The following is a 23,128-nucleotide window of genomic DNA, read 5'->3' as shown; positions in this document are numbered from 1 at the left end:
TTTTCACCATTCAACCACATGAATAGTTAGAGAGGCTGGTCAATTTAAATGTGTTAACGTCACGATGCACTGCAGCCTCACACTTCTTCTTTTTTGGAAGCACAGATTAGATAGACATCCGAGCATCACACAGTCTGTCATTATGGAGATCACAATCTACGAACAACAAAAACCTCTTTTATTGCACCCATCGACCAGGAATATTACCATTTCTCAGCCTGACCTGAGAATTTGCATACTGGGCAAAATATGTTTACATGTCTATGGTAGCTGCTGTTCAGTACAACACTTTTCTGTAAATTAAAATCGGAGACTAAAGACTTGCAGGAAATTATCTCTCTGTTGTCCTTTGTTTTCTGGCAATGAATCCAAGTGTACGAATGAATATTTGCATAAAAAGTGCTCATGATATGAGCTTGTGGTAGGGCAACACAAAACACAAACAATGGCTACCACTAATTTACAACAAATCAAAGGGCATTACTGTAGTCACTGGTCACTGGTAATACAAATACATAAATGTTTCCACTTTAATCCAAAAGCTAAAATGCCAAGACTATCTCATAATATAATTTCTTTCAGTATTTTTCATTTGATATATTAAAAAGTTAATAATTGCGTATATTTCTCAGAAAATCCAATACAATGCAGGTTTTATTTTGCAATTCTACCATTACATTGCATAAAAAGTGATAAACTGACGAACATATAGTAAAGAATTAATTGAAAAGCAAAAGTAAAAAGCACTGGCGTTCCTCACAAAGCAACAGCCACTTTTTTTAGAAAACAAACAAACTTCCTCCGCTTACTTTTTTATTTCTTCATGACACTTTTATCACTCATGATCATTAAAGATACATCATTTACCAATTATTGCTTTATTACTGCTTGCTTGTCCTTAAAAGTTCCTATGAAAATGAAGATACATCTGCTGCAGTTTTAATAGAGTGTCATCAAATCCCCATGTCACTGAAAACCAGCTGAATACTCTGCACTCCACTGGTGTATAAAGGCTCACTGTGAAGCTGAAGCCAAATTAAAATTAAAGACGTGACTACTTGAATTTTCAATTGACCAAAATGCCATAAATACAGCTTCAGGTAAATGATTGTAAAGGTTAATGGTTAATAATGTGGTGATCACTGTTAAACTCAGCCTCTGCTGTTTTCCCCCACAAAGCCAACCCCTTGTTTAAATAAACACAGGGCTATTTGAGAAGTTCATTTATCTCAGGCGTGCAGTTTTAAATATCAACTGACTTGCTCCTGAAGTTCCCCTTTCAGCCCGGTAAGTGTGGAGGCAGTCAGGCCTAAACGCCGAGCAGGAAACATCATGGACACAAAGAAATAAAAATGCACAGGTTAGGCCAGAAAAACTATGTTTTCTCCACGCTGTGTGTGTGTGTGTGTGTGTGTGTGTGTGTGTGTGTGTGTGTGTGTGTGTGTGTGTGTGTGTGTGTGTGCTTGTGTGTGCAAGCATCCAAATACTGTATGTGTGCATGTGAGAGTGTGGCACGTGGGTGTTTGTGTGTTTCCTGCCTGTGCAGCCTGCTGATAAAAACAAAGAACCACAAACCTCGTCCTTTCAGCCACTCCATCTTTCCCTCTTTCCAGTCAGGTTGTAACTTCTGTCAAATCAGCTCCGTAAATTAAAGACCACAACCTGTTGGGCTGCAGTTGAAGCCTGCCACATGCATGCTGGTGTTGAGACAGTTTGAAGCAGAGTTGGCTACCTCGTGCTACATTAGGACAATCCTTGTTTTGTTTTTTTTTTATGTTATGTTCTTTACAATTCTAAAGACATTATTTACTGCACTCATTTGCAACAAGGACGTAATGTGGGATGCTTTTTTTTCATTACCTTTTAAGTTCATCCTTTTCTTTTCTGTGCTATCAATTCTAAACAGGTAAAAGTACACGTAGAGTAGAACACAGCATTCGGTTGTGTTTTACTTTATATAAACAAAAAAACTTTTTTTTCAAAGCTGATATAGTTTGAAGATGTTAAGAATAAGTTGAAAATGCAACAACCTCCAAATTAAACAATATAATTTCATATTTTTTTGTGTATCTAAGCAATTTAAAGAATACTTTTCTCACATTTTGACAAGCCAACCAAGCAAATGGTAATGTAAGTACATTATGTGGTTGTGTGTGTGTGTGTGTGTGTGTGTGTGTGTGTGTGTGTGTGAGTGTGCGTGTGTGTGTGTGCGTGTGCGTGTGTGCGTGTGCGTGTGCGTGTGTGCGTGTGCGTGTGCGTGTGTGTGCGTGTGTGTTGAGAGGGAAGGGAGAGAGAGAGAGATTCATGTTTCTATATGGTGCCGTCGTATCCCATTCTGCAGCTTTATCTTTCCAAACAAAGAAGCACTTTCCTTCCTCTTCTCAATTCAATAGCTGCGTGCATGTTTGCACCGATGTGGGAACGGCAGCCTGACCGCAGAACAGTTAACCCCATTGTTCTTATTTATTTACTGGCACTCGATGAAAATCAAGAAGTGTCAAAGCCACTGGAACATAATTATCTGTCTATCTGGTTGAATGCTGGTGTGACCACAGAGTTATCATCACTATCTAATGTCCGTGTCCTGGTGAGAGACTCAAAAAAAGCTTATGTACACTAGATTCAGAACACTATGTTCTGTTGTTTTATTTTTATTTTTTTGCAGTGAAAACAAAGTTGCATACATAACTTTTTCTTAATTCAGCAGGTTCATTTTTCTCATCCACAAGTATACATACAGTATGGTTTATGTTTTAAAGAATATATACATTACAAAGATCGCATGATTGTTTCTAAAAGGACAACTGATTTAGCAGAATAGGGGTTGCTTAATTGATTTATTGTTTGATAAAAATGTATGGATCTGTTGTCCTACATAGTTGATATTTGTTTGGTTTGCTTCATGACATGACAAAATGAAATGGGGCAGACTGACCAGCAGACGGCAGGACAGAGCTTTGAACCAAACACATATATCAAGTATCTTACAAATTTCTGCCCCAAGGAGCAGGTCCAGTGGCAGATGTAAGTGTTGTAGAGAGATTTTTTCCCCCAATATCTCTGCAGTCCAAAGTACTAGTTTCCATCTAGTTTTAAATCTGTCAGATTCTCTGCTGTCTGTACCATCAGTACTCTTTCTTCCCTAAGGTGACTCTCTAACACTGAAGGAGATTTTCTTCTTTTGCTCTCCTTCCTCAGAAGACATAACACAGGAGATTGTAGTTTTGGAAAGTCCCTAAGTAGGCCTGCATTTACTCAATTACTTTACTTAAGCACACTTCATTTGGAGTAACTTGTACTTTACTTGAGTATTTCTATTTTCTGTTACTTTCTTCTTCTACTCCACAACAATTCAGAGGCAAATATAGTACTTTTTACTCCCCAACATTTACCTGATAAATTACTCTGCAGCTTCAGATTAATAATACAAAATATAATCACCAAATAAATTATGATGTAATTAGGTTAAGATAAGGTAACTTTATTGTTCTTTAGAGGGAAGTTCACAAGCTAGCAGTTTATATAAGTAATTCAAATGAACTCCACCTTTACCAGCTGCAACATTAAAATGATGAACAACTTCATGTGTCCATAATTATAAACCGATAATAACTTTTTCTAAATGGACCATTCTGCACAATGAGTAGGCCTACATTTACTTCTGGTACTTTAAGTATATTGTGATGCTAATACTGTTGTACTTTTACTTAAGTAAACAACTCACCAGTGGTGGTACTTATTCCACCACTGGTGATTGTAATAAATGTGTTAAGTTCAACATATATTAAATTGAATTAATAATGTTTATCCTGCTATAACATTAGCAATACAAGTGTGATGTGGCAGTACTGGAGAAATCACATTGTGTTTTCTTGTTCAAGGCCCTTTAAGACTGAATTCTGTGGTGTCTATGATCATATATTTTTAAATTATGATGTACTGCACAGAGGTTTATAATGCAATGGGACAGGTTTTTTTTTTTTTTACAACTATGAAAGGTTATCATGATGACAATTATTTTATCTACGGTGGTGACGATTGCAATTTAACATTAGATCTATTGCTTTCACATTACAAAATACCAGGAATGTGAAATACTTGTATGTATTTGATTGGCCAATCCAGCATCTCATAAGATCCATCCATTTTTGTCTACCTCCACACCCTAACTGAACCAACAGTTTATCATTTTAATAAAGGACAGAGGATTAATCTGAGGCGTTGCGGAGTAATTACAATGATTGGAATCGAGAGAAAAAAGTTCCCTGAAACTGTTTCCTTAAATCTTTGCTTATTGTGAAATACTGGACAGTCTTTACCTATTCTGACCTCTAAAAATGTTTCAAATGAAACAATCTGAAAAGAGGGCATCAGTCTTAGCTCTCAGCTACTCAACGACACATGCAACGTTAAAAAAGGGGTCATGTGTACACATTGTTGCTTTTAAATAGCCTAATCAATATTTTAACAATGGACCACAATGCTCTAAAATTAATTTTTGGAGAGAGAAAAAACTAAAAAAAAAAATTTGGTCCCCCTGCAGTGACTCCTGGATTTCCTGTTGAAGATCTCCGCTTTAGGAGTTAGTAGAGACAAACAACAGAACTTAAAGTAGAGTCATATTTTTTTTTTGTTGCTTTATTTATTCAGGGAAGGTTCACTGAGAGGAAGCCTCTCTTTTGCAGGAACGCCATGATCACATTCACACATTCATACCTGGAAGCTGCCCAGTACAACCACAGTCTGATCTGCTGGCCACTGAGCAGCTCCACTGGAGCGGTTGGGGTTAAGGGCCTTGCTCAAGGGCACCTCAGTGGTGGTAATGAGGGAGGGACAAGCACTGCTCTTTCACTTTCCCCACCCAGATTTTATCCTGTTGGTCTGGGGATTGAACTGACGCCCTCCTGGTCACAAGCTCGCTTCTCTAACATTTAGGCCACCACTTCCCCATATTGGACTTCCATTCATCAGGTGTCCAGGAATGCGTAATGTGGCTTTGCTGGATGTGAAAATGGGTAACTGTTTGCTAACAAGTTTGCAAGATCAACTTAAAAGGTGATAATATGTCAAAGTTGTTTTCGCAGCTTATTTCTGCTGCCCCTATAAGTGGCCAAAAAATCTGAACATGCAGGTTCAGAAGCCAAAAAGCTTGTTTTCAGCCCACTCGCTCACAATTCTCTCCTGCTCTTCATTTCTTATATGCAACACTGTACTGTACATGCAGTTGCATGAAATGTAAAGGTATCTATAGGCTGACCATAGTAGCAGTTATTTGGTAAAGTCTAGAGTAACATGCTGGAAGAGGAATTGTGTGTGTAATTTCATCCCTCATGTTGTTTTCTGGTGAAGTAATAAGAGACACAGTCACACAAAGAAACATCAACCAAACATTTCAAGTTTCAGGATTCTTTAAAATTCTACCTTTACATGATTTTACATTCCAGGTTTACATTTTAGAGATTGGAGGTCTATTGTATACAGAAAAACAAAGGCCATAAGCTCTGCAGTGAGCTGAGGTAGCACAAAATCAAATGAATGTGTCCTATAATAACTACAATACAAAGAGTGTCAGAGAGTAAAATCCAGAATCCCGAGAGTGTAGTAAAATATTTTCATTTGGAATAGATTTAAAAACCTGTGTTGAAAGGGTGATTTGGGGTTAAAGGAGACTACTTTCTGCAGTAGGCCACAGCACCATATGCCACTACTCCCACAACAGCAACTAAAGCAGCGCCTCCACACAGCAGCTCAGTGGAGCTCAGAGGTCTGGGAGTCTTGGGAGCAGTGGCCTTTGGTGGCTCCGGCTTTTGTGGTGCTTCTTGAGAGGCTTCGGCTGAGTGTTCCTCAACATCCGAGAGGGGAATCTGTGAGAATTTGAGTTGCTCGAGACTCTCTGACGAAGGCTCTTCTGCCATCCGTGCAAGGATAGAAGGAGGGTGTAGCCCCTGAGTTGAGAAAAGCTCCTCCGCTTCAGAGGCTGTGGTTGAAGGGACCGGGGTGGACGTGGTAGAGGGGGGATCCAGCCTGACGATAGGCAGAGGAGGCAGCGCCATCGGGGGAACCACCTGCATGAACTCTGCGGGCTTCTTCTCTACGTAAGGCTCCTCTGCTGACACCAGGAGCTCCTCAGTTTCTGGGGCATGGAGGTCCTGCTCCTCCTCCCTGAGCTCACTCAGCTCCCTCTCCCCACCTAAAACACTCAACACGCTTGTCTGCAGCTCTTCGTCCTCCTCCTCCTCTTCCTCTGTTCTCCTCGCCCCCTCCTCCTTTTCTGCTTCCTCGAGCAACTCGGCTTCCTCTCGCTCCAGGTGGACCATGTCGGAGTTGAAAGAGTGGTTCTCCTCCCCACCCAGAACCACTTCGTCATTGCTGTCCAGGCTCTTGGTGTCCTCGTGGTCCATGTCGCCCATCGTGGACCAGGACTCTGCCAGCAGGCTCTCGCTCTGCCAGGGTCCAGGGCTCTCTGCCTGGGTCAGAGACAGAGCTGCAGGGCCGGGGCTGAGGGAACCAGCCTCCCCGCCACCTCCATCCCCCCTGCTGGACTCGACTGGGGCTTTTCCCTCCAGAATGAAGACTGGCTGCTGCAGAGACAACAGATAACTTCATAGGTGGAAGTACTACTATACTATAACTATAAGGGAGTATTTCCATTCTATACTACTCAGTTCTTGTTACATTTCAGAGGGAAATATTGCACTTTTATTTGAAGGCTATTGATAGCTACTATACTTTGCAGATTAAGATTTTATACACACAAAACATACAGTCAGTTTATAAAATATAATATATTGTTAAATATCTGGAATATAAATCAGTTAAAATGAGCGCCAAGTTTTCCGATGTCCCGTTACCTAACGCTTTCTTTGTGTTGTAATTTTAAACTCCAGTGGATTTATGAGGACTATGGTTAACTGCTCCTGCTGTGTGGACTAGCCAGACCCTCCTCCGTAGTGCTGTGGAGGAAGGTCTGGCAATGCAAGACTACATCGAGTGTACATTTTAAGCCACTTTGAGTAGAATCTGAAAATGTCTGACTTTGGTAGTAGCATCAAAAAAGACACCGTGGCAGACAACCCAACACATAGACTGCACAGATTTCCACCAGGATTGTGTCATTTCTTGACAAACAAAAACTTCAGAATATCAGAGATATTTCTACCCATAGAGGCTTTCATAAATAATGATCTGCAACATGCTTTTCAACAGGTCAGTGTTCTCAGTGACATCAGTGAGGCTGTAGTTGGAAAATGTTGCTCACTGGCTGCTCTGTATTGCTGCGGCTGTGACTATCTATAGCCTCGACCTGCATATCTTACTATGTTTAGGCGCTATATGCATCTCCATCTGTCACCTAAGAGTGGAAGCTATTTCAGTAATTTCCCATGACGTAAGAATCGGACAAGAGTCAGAACATAAAATAGAAGTGACATATTATTCATTATGTCTGAAACACCACAACTAATTTAAAAAAAACAACAACTTGGAAATAATCATTTAATCTCAACTGTATAAAATCATAGTTTCTATGAAGACACTTTCCAGATTAAGAATGAACACTTTACACATGGTTGTTTGCATAAATGAAATCAGTCTCAAGGTGACCCTCCTCACCCCTTGTAAAACATCTCAGCTTTGATTGCAGAAAGTATTCACCCCCATGCCAGTCCCGGAATAGATACTCTCAACACTTACTCTTCACTGTCTACCGTTGTATCACGTTCACAACGTGTGAGCTGTCTCGTTTTCTCTGGTTTCAGAACATGTCTCTTAACAGGACTCTACAGTGCGAGCACTCTGAGCCCCCCTGAACACCGGTTCTAGAAAGGAACCGGATCTAAATATGTAAGAATCCGGAACTTCAAAATGAGCAGACTCTGTCAGACCTTCTGACTGAGTACCTGCCCATCAGTGAGTTCAGATAGAGAGACTATTATTGAGTTTATATAGTGACTTTGTCATTGTAAATATTGCTGAAATAATATGTTAAGATATTTCAAAATATAAATAAATTATTAATTAAATAAATTAATAATATTAATAAAAGAACTAGCCGATAAGAGTATCAATAAAGTAGCCATATCAGACCGATTAAGTAGGTAAGAATAGTAGTATTGATCAAATCCGAACGATACCCATTCCCAATTCTGACACTCTTATTAGCACTGCTCATACCCGAAAGTCAGGTTACGGTTAGGCATCATGGAGATCTCATTTTCCACTGTAGCTTCGAGTTGTTTTTAACATGACTCAAACTGCCACTCAAAACTCTTTCTGTCATCTCCGCTTCAGATTTCAACCGGATGTTTTGAGTTTTAGTTATTTATATTTTGAGTATATAGTCTATATCCTTCGAATTCCTTTCCGGGATTTCTCCGGCGCTGCAGGAAATTCCGCCGGATGCATGTATTTTCCGTTACCTTCCACTATTTTTGTGTTTGGACTATTGTTGACTGCTCCTCAGATCTCTGCAGGGTAAATTGAGACAGCTAGCTAGACTATCTGTCCAATCTATGTTTTCTCTTGCACGACTATTTTGCATTGACATATATATAATGGACCAACAGATCCCGTTGCTCTAGACGGACACCAGTGAAGGCCATTAGAAGCACTTTTCCGGTGTTTAATATGTAAGGAGATAACATAGGCACAGGCTAATTATTGCTAACTAAAATGCTAGTTAACATTAGTAATTAAACTTAAACAGCTAATCTGAGACGAAACTGCCTGCGAGCTTCTCCTGTACTGTACGGTAATTTCTCTACTGTGCGACAGTAAGTCGCGTGGTTATGACACAATCGTTAGCCTATTTTTACAAAAACGTCTGCTAAGGAGCCATAACGTGAGGTACAAGGTAATGGAGCCTTTTATACATTGTCGTGTTTCTTTAGAGTCTTTAAACGCTTCAGATGTGAAGTTATTCGCTGTCAAAGTGACGCCAAAATGGATGGCAGTCAATGGAATGCTAACGGGAGGCGATGGCTTGGTAGCATCAAAATGGCTCCATAGGAGGTTCGGGTTGTGAGGAGACGCTTACCCCCTTGCTATTTTGCAGCAGCAATGTGCGGAATTTAGCACCGCCCATGACAATTCTGATTGGTTTAAAGAAATGGCATTAAACCAGAGCACATTTTCCTCCCATCCCCGAATGTTGTGTGGACTAGCCAGACCCTCCTTCAGCACGCTTTGGAGGAGGGTCTGGCAAAGCGAGACTATAATTTGAGTAACTTTCAAAAATTGAATGCCAATTCAGATTAAATACTAAAAAATACTAATCAATTGTATTAATACTTTGATACTGGATTGGATAGAATGTCATCAAACCCCAACGCAATTTCAAAAACCTAAAAAGAATAAGTAGACTTATTTTGTTTGAAAAGGGATGCATTCAAGAAGCGCAAAGCCTCCCTGTCTTTTGTTACATCTTATGTTTTAAAATCATTTGGTAATCCCCTAGCTAAGTAAGTTTTTTGTCTTTTGTTGCCCATACTCTATGTTTACTGATATATTTCTAATGGTTCAAGAGAGCTACATTAAACTTAATTTTTCTCTGCGCCCCTAAAATAGATAAATGTAAGCGTAGAGCCCTCTCTTAACAAGGACAAATTAACAGCCTCCCCAGGGTTTGAATATCTGTTACATTTGCACTCACCCTTAATTTGTGAATCCAAATTCTAAGAGGTGTTGCTGTAAGCAAAACAAATAGATGTAATTAGTGACGATTAGTAGCTGCAGCAAGAGGTGAAATGTAAAATGAGATTTACCAGTTAGATTCAATATGGGTAGTGCTGTATGTCATTTTGCAAAGAAGAAATAAGCTGTAGAATTTCCTGAAGAATTTGTGGTTACGAATGAAAACCGACAAAGGTAACGTCTGCATAAAATTATTTTAAAGCCACCAAGGGGTCGCAAGATGAACCTGAGGAGTCCAAAAAAGAACAAAAACATACTTTTGCTCAATAAAATTGTGTTTCATTTTTTTAGACATTTCTTTTGTCTTTGGTTTTATTTTTTTCCAAATAATTTAACGTCTTCAGGTCCTCCAAAATAACAATTGAAATGCTGCAACATAAGAAGATATAAATCCCTCTTTGCTTGAATGGCTCAGCTCATAGGAATGTATAACTTGTGATGAGGAGTCGTGAGTGGAATTTTTAATCGTTTCAATGGGTCACGAGAAATAAAGATTGGGGAAACGTTGATCTAAATTCTCTCTGGATATGACTGGATATTTGATTTTTTTTAGATATGAACTTCCTTCTTTAGTTCCTCTGCTTTGCCTTAAAGAACTTCAACTCCAATGTTGATAGTGCTCCCCTGTCCACATCTAAACGTTTCATGTAAATAGGTCCTATTAGTATATAAAGTATGTTCTCAGATGAATAGATTTTTATTGCTTCACTGTTATTGATTTAAACACATGGTCTCATGCATTCCAAGACTAAAACACTATTTCTTATGTGTTGTCTCACAGGGGAAAGCAAACCCCCTTCCTGCCTGTTACACAACAGCTTGGTTACTTTTTGCGCAATAAAACCTTCTGACTTTGAGTCTAGCAGCTGGACAAAATCAATAAAAAAGGCTCATTAGGTCTTAAATAAACATTTCCAGTACCCAGTGCATTAAAGAACTAAATCATCTCATTAATGCTCCAGTTTGTGTTTAAGCGTTCATCATCTTATTTATGATTTGAATATAATGTTCTCATGCTTTTAATGACTCAAATCCTTTGTCATATATCACTCCACCTTCTCCAGTGTGAGCAGAGGGAAACAGACGCCTCACGGACGTCACTGATTTAATGACCAACTAGCTGCCATGTTGTCTGGTCTAAGCTGTGTGCCCTGTAGACCTGTGCAGACTTCAATCCCTGAAACATTAAAGTTGGACACACAAACATTTTAAACCCTCCATACGTGGTGGCTCGTCTGTGTCCCCTGCCTGCAAAGTAACCATTAAACCTTTTCTACCTGGGGATCCTCCTTTGCTTACATGGCCTACTTGAGTAATTGGATTCCCATTGATCCTATCCCAGCAATAACAGACTCATGGTGAAGTAAATGATCAGGCAGATTTAGGGCACTCTTTCTGTGCTAATGTGTAACGAGGACAGAGGATTGTCAGATACAAGAATTTGACTAAAGGTCAGCTTTCAATGTCAAAGTGGGAGAACTGCTTCAGATAAAACGAGCCAGCTCTTCATGGCAGTTTCTTTGTCTTGTGCAAGGTGAGATTTTGCCTTCACCACATCAGAGTGAGCTGTAGTGGCCCATCTAACAATGACATGTTTACAGATAACACACTTTTAACAAAGCACAGCGCACACACACACACACACACACACACACACACACACACACACACACACACACACAAAAAAATCTGATCACATCTTGATTCAAGGCCCAGTCTACAATCTTTCTCTCTTCTGATTTGGTTCAAATTTCAGCAATGTGAATTAAAAACAACATCCTATAGCATACCTGCGTCCTCTTGGTGCGGGGCCGAGCGAGCTGCTAGATGAGAAGCAGATGCTGGAGATCAAAGCGAGACGTGCATTCAGACACGAAGCCACGAAACAACAGATAGGCAGACATGCATGCTGGAGCTGGCACAGGACTGACAAGATGGACAAGCTGTGCAAAAGTCTCTCTCCCCCTCCCTCTCCCCCCCTGCCCCCCTCTCTCTCTCACTCTCTCTCTCTCTCTCTCTCTCTCTCTCTCTCTCTCTCTCTCTCGCTCTCTGACTTTACCCTGAGTTCACAGTCTCTGAAAGGCCTACAGAGGTCAGTGGGTGAGTGTTTCACTCGGATAAAGTGTGTGGAGTTTTATGTTCACTGTCCAAACAGCACATTATCAGTCAGTCCACAGTGTGCTGCTGTGGGCCAGTGACACAGAGTGTAAAAAGCATGCCAGATAGGGAGAAGAGCTATTTCTAAAGCTGAACTTCCCACGTTATACTCCCCTCTAGTGGTAAGATTACAAGACTGGAAACTATGCCAGGAAGCTTTTATATGGTTATATGGCACTTGCACAGCACCAACATGTACTGTATATTGTATATATGCCCAGGGAAAATTGTGCTAAATCCATGGTATAATAACAATATAATAGTATATAATAATACATTTTATTTATGGGTGCCTTTCTTGATGCTCAAGGACACCTTACATGAACAATTAGTAAAAGAAAACAATGCATCTCTTCTTGTTTTTTTATACAAGGTTAATGTTTAATTGTGCACTATCCCTGTCTAAATAAAATAACATTTCACAATGTTTCACAATGCAAACATTTCTTTTTCAATAGCTGTCCCAATACTGTGGGATTCCCTTTTTTCCTGGTTTACATGTTTCCAATTCAATTCCCCTTTATTTCCTATATTATGTGCTTCGTGTTACCATGAGATTTTCCATTTTTTGACCAACTGTCATGGCTGTGTTCAGGTACTTGATGATAGAGTCCTGCACACTTATACTTTAATACTCCTACTATTCCTAAATGAAGATAATTGTTAAAATAAATTAGAAATTATTAAATAAAGAGTAATGGTCACTGTAAACTATTGAAAATAATTTAATATCATAGCCATTACATAGGAACATTTTACACCAAATGAAATTAATGAAAATTATCTTTAGTTATTTTTAGGTTCCAAGCTTTTAGCATTTCAATTGTAAAAAATAAATGCAGTTAAAATGAAATCCAGTTTATTCAGGACCAGAATAAATATAACACAACAATGTACAATGTATAAATAACAGAAAATAGATTAAAAAAAGAAGGTTTTGGTTTCATACTCAAGTATAAAAAACGGATATATGACTAAAATGATTTCAAAAGAAATGATACTTTTTTTGTAGGCTATAGCTAAGTTACTAAGTGAACTACAGGGAAATGGAAAAAAAAAAACAGTGAAACATTCAAACCAAAGCAAATGATTATTTAAAAAACTATGACATAATGAAACACAAGAGGTATACTTATAAAGTATACCTCTTGTGTTTCATTATGTCTAACAACAACAACAAAGTTGTGTATAAAGTGTATACTATGTAACTGGAGTTGAATGTAGTACATATATCAGAATCAGAATAAGTTTTATTACCAGGTAGATTTTCATTTACATGGACTTTGCATTGGTGTGTGATGCATGCTATACACTTATTAAGTACAGTAAATAAACAGTAAATAAACAAAAAACTGTCAAGAACATAAATATATAATAGAAAATGCCAATACATATTTTTTTTTAAAAAAGACACTGTAAAAACTACTATTACAAATGTGTGCAATATAACTGTTTTAGAACTAGTCATTTTAAAACATGTATTTATATGCAGTATACGTTAAAATTCTCCTGTTATCTACGTCATCTCTTGTTCTCGCACCTGATTGGCTGCTCGACTCGGCCGGAAGTAAACATCATGTGACGACGACTATCAGCTGATCCTCCGTAGACATCTTTACGAGTCACGACTGCGGCGATTAATTCATACCTCATCTTCTGTGATTTTCGGGTAAATAAACATCGATTTAAAGCTCTTATTGCAGGATTAAAACCTCCATGTTGTTATTGACGGATTCTTTTGTTTCTCACTTGTTTTGATTTATGATTTGTATTTTGTTATTTCGTCTCGCAGGCCTCGCGGATCTTTGACAGCTGCAACCATGGCGCTCAGCGATGCCGATGTTCAGAAGCAGGTAATGAACCGATTTAACCTTCAAAAATGTCACCATTCATCTGTTTCTCCTCGGTTGCTGTTGAAGGAGTTTTTGTCTTTGCTATTCGTCTTATTAATACACTGAGAAATGTTTCTAGTAGCTGTGATGTGTGTGCCTGTGTGGAGAAGAATGACATTGAGAGAGCTGCAGTAACGTTAGGTTAGCATTGAAATAAACACAAACAAGCTATTTTTTAGGGTGTTTTTGACTGGAAGTTTTGTACGTAAAAAATGCTAGTTATACCATTTTGATGTCAGTCTTGCGTTGTGGAAGTTATGGCTGAGATGGAGAGGGTCATATTTCCAAATGATCACATGATGAGCACATGCCAGGGCCTGATGAGGAACTGGGAGTGAGTGAGCCACTGGCTGGACTTTTTAATGGGAAACACTGAAAATAATCTCCAGAAGGGCGAATGTAAAGCTACAGAAGTCAACTGTACATATGTAATAAGTTTGGGTCCGGTGTTCATCAGTGGTGGAATGTAACTAAGTGCATGTAATTAAAGGGGAACACCACCTAAATTAAGAATTATAATATGTTATTTGCATGGCCTATGAAAGTCCAATCTATATTTGTGAACATGAGCTAATCGCTCTCAAAGCCAGAAACCAGAGAAGTAAAGGTAGGTTCATGGCCGCCATGGTGTTCCCGGCAGAGGTGCACATGCCAAAAAAAATGACGTCATCGCCCCTTTTGTGTCCAGCGCGAAGGCTCCGCAAGTTGTTTGAGCGTGTGTGGTTTACTCGTGAATTTGTGTAACTCGGCGCGCGCTGCACGTTCCATTTCAACATGGTCGGCTTGGAAGACCGAGCAGGTTTCGCATGCACAAACATCTGTATGATTCTTCATGTACAGACCACAGGGTGTCAGATGGCCTTAAATATGAGAGAGCCCACACATGGGAAAAGAAACAGCATTTTGCTGGAGGCTGTAGGAAAACATGAGATCGCTTTGTCAAAGTTAAAAAAACGGTCTCATGTTTTCTTTTACTTCCGCTATCTATTTCTTCTCTACTACTTCTTGCTTATTCGCAGATAATTTTGTCCTCTGGCGTTTCGGAGAATAAAATGCGTTGAGCATAAACGTCTCCGTGCATGATTCGTATCTCACGCGGTATCTATGGAGGCCCGCGCCACGGTGTCTTGCGCGAGCATAAACAAAGCTTAGTCTCAAACTTGTGATGTCATAAAGTATAAAGTCTGGAGCTGCTCAATAGACAATGCATTGGACACAGATTTTGTTTTCTTTTTTTCATACTCAAATGAGCTTTATTCTATTGTAGTGTTCTCAGTTCTGAAACAGAAAATGTACCCATATAGTCATTCATAACATCTTTTCCAATTCATTGTCTATGGAGCAGTTCCAGACATTATACTTGATGATGACATCACAAATTTGAGTTTTAGCTCTCTGTTGTTTTTTTTTATTTGAGAGAGAGTTGTTAGACCATATGAATAACATGTAGCCTATGAATTTTGAAAAATGGCGTCGTTCCCCTTAAAGTACAAATTCATGCAACTTTATACTTTTGCTCTGCTATGTCTCAGAGGAAGATTTGTACTTTTTACCCCACTACATTTGTCTGACAGCTTTAGCTGCTTTACAGATTACTATCTTCCATCCCCTTCCTCTCTAATGAAAACCACGTATCTCTGAATTTGGTGATAAATTCTCCTACTTCTTAATATAAATAAACTATTTAAAAAGCCTCATGGATCAGCTGGAAAATGCATCGTCACAAAGCTGAAAACGGGGCTGTTTTTCTGACACCATGAAAAGTTGACGTTTTAGAGACACGTGGTTCTCACAGGACAGCAACGGTACAAACATATGATGATCTTATGGAATATGATGCATTGCTGTAGATTAACCTACCCAACAGTAATTAAAGGAGTTAACATAAGCACAATGTTAAACCTCTACAGCAGTAAAGTGCAACATACACATTATTGCAGCAAATAATAGGAAAACACTAAAGGGAACATTTGACTTTTGATACTTTTAGTAAAGTAAAGCTTATACATACTTGTACTTAAGGTTTTGGATGCAGGACTTTTACTTGTTTTGTCACAGTGTGGTATTAGTAATTTTACTTAAGTACAGGATATGAATTCTTCTTCCACCATTGACACATTCCTCACCATAGTGATAAAGTCAGGCAGCAGGGTGAGGTGGCAATTTGCAGTAGTAAGGAATAATGCTTGATGATGGATCATGTGTGCATTTAAAACCCTAAAAATGTGGGGAATGGGAATTTTTGTCATTAATATTTCTTCTTCCTGTCTACAGATCAAGCACATGATGGCCTTCATTGAACAGGAGGCCAATGAGAAGGCAGAAGAGATTGACGCAAAGGTAAAATCATCGCAGTAAAAATCACACAGCGCTGTAGTGAGTGACTAGAATGGATGATTAATTAGTCCTTTTTAAAGTATTTCTTTTGACATTTTATGCTTTAATTAGTGAGTGAACAGTAGAGAGATGACAGGAAATGAGAGGAGAGAAAATGGGGGGGAAAGCAAATACAAGGATAAACTCATTCTTCAGTGTTGGTGCAGGCAGATGCCAGGACAGCCAGCATCGACATGCCACTTTGCTCCAGATTTGATCAAAATCAGGCCTGTGATGTAGCAATTATGGCCTTTTATTTTGAAATGTTCTAGAGTGCCCCTCTCAGACCAGCCAGTGAATTGAGTGTCAGTATTCATTTAATCCTTTATTTAAACAGGTAGTGTCACTGATAACAAAACAAGAATACATTATAAGCATAAACAACCAAACAGAGATTCACAACATCATGCAATTTACCTACATAATCATAGGCATTGATTCCACATTAAAGAGTATAAGGTTTAAAAATACATTAGTCCTCACCATCACCATCATTTCCTGTGTGAGACTCACCACTAGGGGCACCAACAGCACAGTAAAGGGGGCCTATTGGCAGATTTCACACAATCTGAACACTTTTGACATAATTATTATTATCTTACACCTAATATATTAGACTAATTTGATATTTTCCTTAACCTACAGGTGACATCAGTTCTTTGGCTTCAACAATATTGACCATTAGTGTCTTAAATTTAAGTAGAGAAATATAACTATAAATATATCTGAATTTGTGTAGGAAGGTTTGTGCCATATTTGTAGATTAAAAGGTTAAGGCCTTTCCGATTTTGACAGTTAATAACAGTATTACGACACTGATTCGAAATCTATTCTGCCATCAAATTTTGTGAAAAGCGTGTCTTTGTTATGACAAATTAAACCTTTCAGTGTGACCTTTTAATTATAGTGTCCACCAGCAGCAGAGTAAGTGCAAGGATGATGATGAGTGTCATCTGCTGAGTGAACTGTGTCTCCTCCTGCAGGCAGAAGAAGAGTTCAACATCGAGAAGGGCCGTCTGGTCCAAACTCAGAGGCTGAAGATAATGGAGTACTACGAGAAGAAAGAGAAGCAGATAGAGCAGCAAAAGAAAATGTGAGTCATGGCGAGAAATCACAGGACACATCAAGTCCTCCCTTCCTTAATCTGGCCTTTTTTTTAAAGAACAAAGACATGTCTGTACTGTATGTGTGACACAGAGTTTCTGTGACTTTATTTACTCACTCTGTCCTACAATTACTCTTTTGTTAACATGCTCCAAACTGTCTCAAGGGTTTCCACACGGACAAACATAATCCAACTTAGAAGTCTAAACAGACCCAATGTGTGTGTGTGTGTTATTTGTCTACTTAAACAGTCAAATGTCTAACCTGATGAACCAGGCTCGACTGAAAGTGCTGAAAGCCCGGGATGATATGATTTCGGTAAGCAGCTGTACCTCATGTTGTCATCACGCGGTCATATTTTATACACAGAGATGGATTGTGTAAATGATACGGTCTGTAAATCCTTCAGGAAATGCTAAATGAGGCCCGCCAACGGCTTGGTAATGTCGCAAAAGACCCAGCCAGGTATCCAGCTCTGATGGACGGATTGATCTTACAGGTTAGTTTATACTCTCAGGTACACCTAGTGCAGTCTAATACCCCTTTTACACTGATGGACCTTTTTCACAGCAGACATTTTGACTTGTCATATACCCTGTTTACACGTACATGGTTATTTTGAAAAATTGGAGACATTTCCCTTCGTTTGGGCCCTTCGTTTACACGCAAACGGAGAATTCGCCTCTGAAAACGAGTCTTTCTAAAACCTCCGGCCAGAGTGGAGCTTTTGGAAAACTTTGTTTGCACGTTTGCATGTAAACTGAGACAAACGGAGGTTTAGGCAGCCGAGGAAGTGAGGAAGAGAAGAGAGAGAGGAAATGATTCGTTGCTGTTGTTGCCATTTTCGGGATTCTGATTGGCTAACGTGGGCTTGAGCGTGTCGTTACACTGCCACCTACAGGTTTGGCATGCTCTTGACTGCATTTACGGCATATATACATGGGTACGTGTAAACAAACACTTTTCTGAAAACTGACAGCTGTGCACAATGTTATTTTTGAAAACGGAGAGGTTGAAATGTCCGTTTATGAAAATAGCCGGCCACGTGTAAACGTAGCAATAGTAGGAAAAGCACAGCTGAAACTGATAACCTTAACGATGGGTGTCCCAGCTATTTCAGTGAGTCAGCATGCACAACACCAGGGCCTCTCCTAAGTGGAATGCAGCCATCATTAATGGTTTTGAATACACCTGTGCTTTTCCTACTATGACATGTCAACATGTCTGCCGTGAAAAGGTCTATGGCTCAATCAGGAGCGGTAGCTGAGTAGCTGAGTTTTACAGGCAAAACTGCCTGTAAAAACCTAGCGTTAGAACGTAAACGTATGAAAATAAGTTTTGTTTAATTCTCTCTGCACCGCCGCTCTTACTTACTCCCTCTCTCTGGCACGAGACAACCGACTGCAGACTGCAGTTCAGTGCGGCTCCTGGGGAGCGTGAATCTCTCTTTTTTTTCTTTTTTTTTTTTTAAAAAGGAGTCGTGAAGCCAACAGCAAAGCCCAACTTTACTTTTAAAGAAATCAAACAAAAAGAAATGTTCTCCCCTCGTCTTAAAATAGTCATAAATCGATACTAGAGTAATCTACTTCCTTGTCCAGCTGCTGCAATAAATATATAGGAGATATCAGTCCGCACAAAATCATCTGAGAAGTGTTTGATGGTTATTTATTTGTGCTTTAGAATGTAATCACTGCGAAACAATCATAAAATAAGCTTTATTTATCTTTCCCAAGAGATGAAAATTAGCAATAGCTATAAACTCTCTGTGCAGCACATACGTTTCATGCTCTGTATTGTTATGTATATATGTTAAATTGCATTGTCCCGATCAAATAAAATAAAGTTTACTTCAGTGTATGATGAAACCGGGTTGATTATAAAACTGAGGTTCGATAACTCTTTCATAATCTTTCATATCAGGGTTTCTATCAGCTTCTGGAGCCCAAAGTGACCATTCGCTGCCGTAAACAGGACGTGCAGATGGTACAGGTGAGTAAATTAGCAAGTGCATGTTCAAATTTAAAATTCATCCATTTCAGAATTGGCTTTATTGGCCAAATATGTCTACACACACACACACACACACACACACACAGAACTTTACTCCAGTTTTAAGTAACTCTCATTGATGCACACAGTTCCAAGAACAATTTACGGGAGAATAGAAAGAGACTTACAGCTCAAAACAAGGACAACAAGCTGAGCAAACATAGGTCAAATTAAACACACTCACAAACTATTATGTGCATACAAGTAGGTGAAAATGTATATACATATAATTTGGCAGATGCTTTTTGAATCGAGTGAGGTAGCTCCTTAAAATCAGTTGAAATCTGAACACTGTCTTTCAGGCATCCATCCAGAGGAATATTCCTATATTTAAAGCCGCTGTGAAGATGAACATCGAGGTCCGCATCGACCAGGATAACTTCATCCACCCTGACGTGTAAGCAGTATCACATTTGATCAAGTTACAAATCTCCCCCCCCCCCCTCAAAAAAACTTTTTTTTGAACTGAGCATTTTCTCAGTTTGATTTCTCTTGTGTTGGTGTTTTGTCTTCTTCAGTTCTGGAGGTGTTGAGCTCTATAATGGTAACGGGAAGATCAAGGTGTCCAACACCCTTGAGAGCAGACTGGACCTCATGGCTCAGCAGGTAGGACAATAGAGGCCGCTCATATTATCAGTCTCAAATTTTCCTTTTCATCCTTGACATTTGTTTAAACATGCATTATAAACGCTCCTTTAGGCGTGATTTGTAGCCTCATTTATCTAGTTTTAATCCCCCCTTTTCATCAATCTCATATTCAAAAGGTCTTGATGTTCACACGTGTTGATTTTGTCTGCCATGTTCAAAAGAATTCCCCTTTTAATGAGGAGTGCAGTCAGTAATAAATTAAATAAACTCATTTGACAGAAATAAGATTACTGTATGTTTCATAATCCCTCAAATTTAAACTATTTACATCTCTTGTATTGGCAGTTCCCTCTTTTTTTTCTTTTATAGTGAACACACACGCATGAACAAAAAAAGGGACAATGAAAAATAGTTTAAAAAAAACTGAGAAGAAAAGTAACAACAAGAACGTATGCAGTATATTAAATTAAGACCGTGTAACAAGGGCGTGAACAAGCAAGCACAACTGTAGGTTTTCATGAAAAAAGAAACATTTATGACTTTATAAAACATATTATATACACACTATATATCAATCAACATGTATTTATTTAGTGCTTTACAGCAACTAGCAGGTTTCCAAAGTGCTTTACATGAAGTAACAGTAAAACATAACATACAGTAAAATCAGAAAGGAATCAAACTTACAGTAAAATGAACTGTTTTGTTTAACTATATCTGTGTTATATAAAGTGGAAACCACAATAATCACATTCATGTATACAGTGTATTTAAAAAAAAAGTTGGTTGTCTTAAAACCTACATTGTGTAATTTTTTGAGTTGATTCTTAGCAAAAAAAAAACAACCTTTGTTCTTTCACAAATATGTGCTCATTCATGTGTAATTACTTCCACCAACTAATCAAAGTATTCTCGTAAGTGTAGAATCTGCCATTCAGAATCATTCAGAATACATACAGGCTGGTCGCTCGAATGACGGCCGCCATGTAGCGCCTCCATCTTTAAAATGCCTTAGCCAAAGAGGGACATACCTCCGCCTTTCACACTTTTACACTCAGTGGCACCAGCCGGGAGGGGAAAAAGAGAATGAAAACGACAACGCGACTGGCAAAGTTAAGACCAAAGTTAATATTGGAGTGGCTAGAACAGCTGCGTGTAAACGATGGAGATACTAAGAGCTCATTTCGGGTTCGGCCACCGTAGGAGTTAAAACATGCTCGGAATGGGAAGGGCTAGAAAGTAATATTCAGTTGGTTGTCATATACAATTTCACTGCTAGACGGGAGAAATTCTTACACAATGTAGCTGCTAGCTGTAAAGTTGTGATCTTTTATACACATCATTAAAAAATATAATTTTGCCAAGTTTTAATTTAGATTGGATCTTGTGACATACTTTGGGTTGTCTGTTTTTTTCGTTTTAAAGTTGTTGTTTTGAACCTTAGTGAGGCTTTCCTGGTTAAACAAAGGTCGAATGAATACATGAATTGATTGTATTGGTCTAGAAGTGAATTAGTATTTAAACGAGGGGTACAGTTGTTAAACTTACCTTTGACAAAATGGAATTAGCGTAGCTCTCACGTCAGACGAGCTTTACATTTTCTACGTGAGGAACTAAAGGTGACACCACTTTCATTCATTTATTGTATGGTACTTTTAGATGGCTCTTATTTACATAAAGCCTTTTTATTTACGTCATATAAACAAAATGATTAAAAAACCCACAAAGAGGCGACCTCTTGCTCACCTGGTAGAGTGTGACCCCGATGTAGGTGAGTCCTTGGTAGCGGCCTGGGTTCGAATCCCGCTTTGTTGGTCATCATCCCCTCTCTCCCCCCTTTCTTGACTATCTGCACTATATAATAATAATAAAAAAAAATCCTTTAAAACCCCACAAATTTTTTATGATTTAATTATGATCTTGTGTTGTCTGTTTTATGATGTTAGTCTTTGCATATCTTGGCCAGGACACTCCTGAAAAAGACATATGTAGTTTCAATAAGGTTTTCGTAGTGAAATAAAAGTCAAATGAATTTGAACAAACAATCTAGTCTCCTGCTAAATGTTTGTTTGTTTGTTTGACTTTCCTCATATTTCTGCTGTTTTGTATTTATAAATAGAGCTGAAATTTAGCAATCGATTAATCAATTAGTCGATCTAAAGAAAAAGGGTTTTGGACTTTTGGTAATACAAAACTAACCATTCTAAAATATCACCTCCAGGTTTTGGGAAAGTGTGTGTGGTATGTCTCACTATTTTCTGATATTGTGTTGACCAAACGATTTATAGAGAAAATAATCGGCAGATCAATCGTTGCAGCTGCAGTCCTGCCTATGAGCCATGCTTTTCTGTGTTTGCAGATGATGCCTGAAATCCGAGTGTCTCTCTTCGGGGCCAACCCGAACCGCAAGTTCCTGGACTAAATAGCTCTGCTGTATTAAAGAAAAACTCTCCTTTTTATTTTTTATTTTGTCACATGAAAGACGCATTCCTCTGTCTGTGAAACGAATCTCCGATGCAAAAGAGACTCATTGTTGTTGTGTGATGTATTGCTGTTTTTTTCTGTGCATTAAGGGACATGATAAACCCTGCAGCTCAACGTTACAGATGTGCATCGCGGGTACTGCACGGTTGTTTTCTCGGCTGCTCCCCTTCAAGGGTCTCAGTTTACACTGATTAGTCAGGTTCGACAGGATCTGGTGATTGGCTGGATGTTTAACAAGTTGTCCTCTAATTGGATCATGACAAACACAGGGTCCGTGTCACGGTTTTTCCTCTACCCCGTATTATTATACGTTGCATGGGACATTGTGTTGCTAATGGCCATCTGCTCCAACCAATTACCGAGATAATGAATAGCATCCTAGGAACAAAACTGAAGATCGCACATGACCTTACAGAGTAAATTTATTGATGTATGTTATTCTGTCATGAATTAAACGAGTGGGTGATATCATTCCAGAGGGTGCACTGTATGTATATGAGGTTTCCAGATTAAATTATACGTATGTGTGGTTGTTGTTTTGGTTTTTTTGTTCTTTTTTTTTGTGTGTCTAAAACTGAAGATGTTCTATTGTGGAAATGTAAAACAGAATAAAATAAAAATCATTAGTATCACTTCTCTTCTCTTTTTGGCTCAAACATTGTCCTCACTGCTGGCCGACTTTTTACTTTTATTGTGCAATCATGCTTCATTCATTAGTTTATCACATGGTCTTTGTCAGACAAAAATGCCTCCATTTATCCAGTAGCTCCCAGTATTTTGCTGACATG

The 23,128-nt window shown here is 38.8% G+C and overlaps 2 protein-coding genes across 2 annotated transcripts; one reads left to right on the top strand and one right to left on the bottom strand.

Moving 5' to 3' along the window:
• Positions 1–5,397: 5,397 nt before the first annotated feature.
• Positions 5,398–11,593, bottom strand: LOC144512157 (uncharacterized). Its single transcript, XM_078242742.1, has 2 exons — positions 11,481–11,593; positions 5,398–6,581 (listed from the first exon to the last, which is right to left on the bottom strand). Exon 2 carries the CDS (start codon positions 6,408–6,410, stop codon positions 5,670–5,672), a length of 741 nt encoding a protein of 246 aa, XP_078098868.1. The 5' UTR covers positions 6,411–6,581; positions 11,481–11,593; the 3' UTR covers positions 5,398–5,669.
• A 1,821-nt stretch (positions 11,594–13,414) lies between these two features.
• On the top strand, positions 13,415–22,972 carry atp6v1e1b (ATPase H+ transporting V1 subunit E1b). Its single transcript, XM_078242831.1, has 10 exons — positions 13,415–13,516; positions 13,640–13,700; positions 16,014–16,079; positions 17,099–17,208; positions 17,471–17,537; positions 17,629–17,718; positions 19,140–19,208; positions 19,571–19,665; positions 19,787–19,874; positions 22,216–22,972. Exons 2-10 carry the CDS (start codon positions 13,668–13,670, stop codon positions 22,276–22,278), a joined length of 681 nt encoding a protein of 226 aa, XP_078098957.1. The 5' UTR covers positions 13,415–13,516; positions 13,640–13,667; the 3' UTR covers positions 22,279–22,972.
• Positions 22,973–23,128: the final 156 nt, after the last annotated feature.

The sequence above is a fragment of the Sander vitreus genome, chromosome 23 (assembly GCF_031162955.1).
Source record: "Sander vitreus isolate 19-12246 chromosome 23, sanVit1, whole genome shotgun sequence".
In the NCBI taxonomy this organism is placed as follows: domain Eukaryota; kingdom Metazoa; phylum Chordata; class Actinopteri; order Perciformes; family Percidae; genus Sander; species Sander vitreus.
This window is presented reverse-complemented; position numbering and strand designations above follow the sequence as displayed.

Bases quoted from the DNA above. Each gene is read 5' to 3' on its own strand.
- atp6v1e1b (XM_078242831.1), top strand. From the start codon at position 13,668: ATGGCGCTCAGCGATGCCGATGTTCAGAAGCAG. The intron at 19,209-19,570 runs GTGAGTAAATTA...ACTGTCTTTCAG, and splicing joins AGGACGTGCAGATGGTACAG to GCATCCATCCAGAGGAATAT. The intron at 19,666-19,786 runs GTAAGCAGTATC...TGTCTTCTTCAG, and splicing joins AACTTCATCCACCCTGACGT to TTCTGGAGGTGTTGAGCTCT.
- LOC144512157 (XM_078242742.1), bottom strand. From the start codon at position 6,410: ATGGGCGACATGGACCACGAGGACACCAAGAGCCTGGACAGCAATGAC.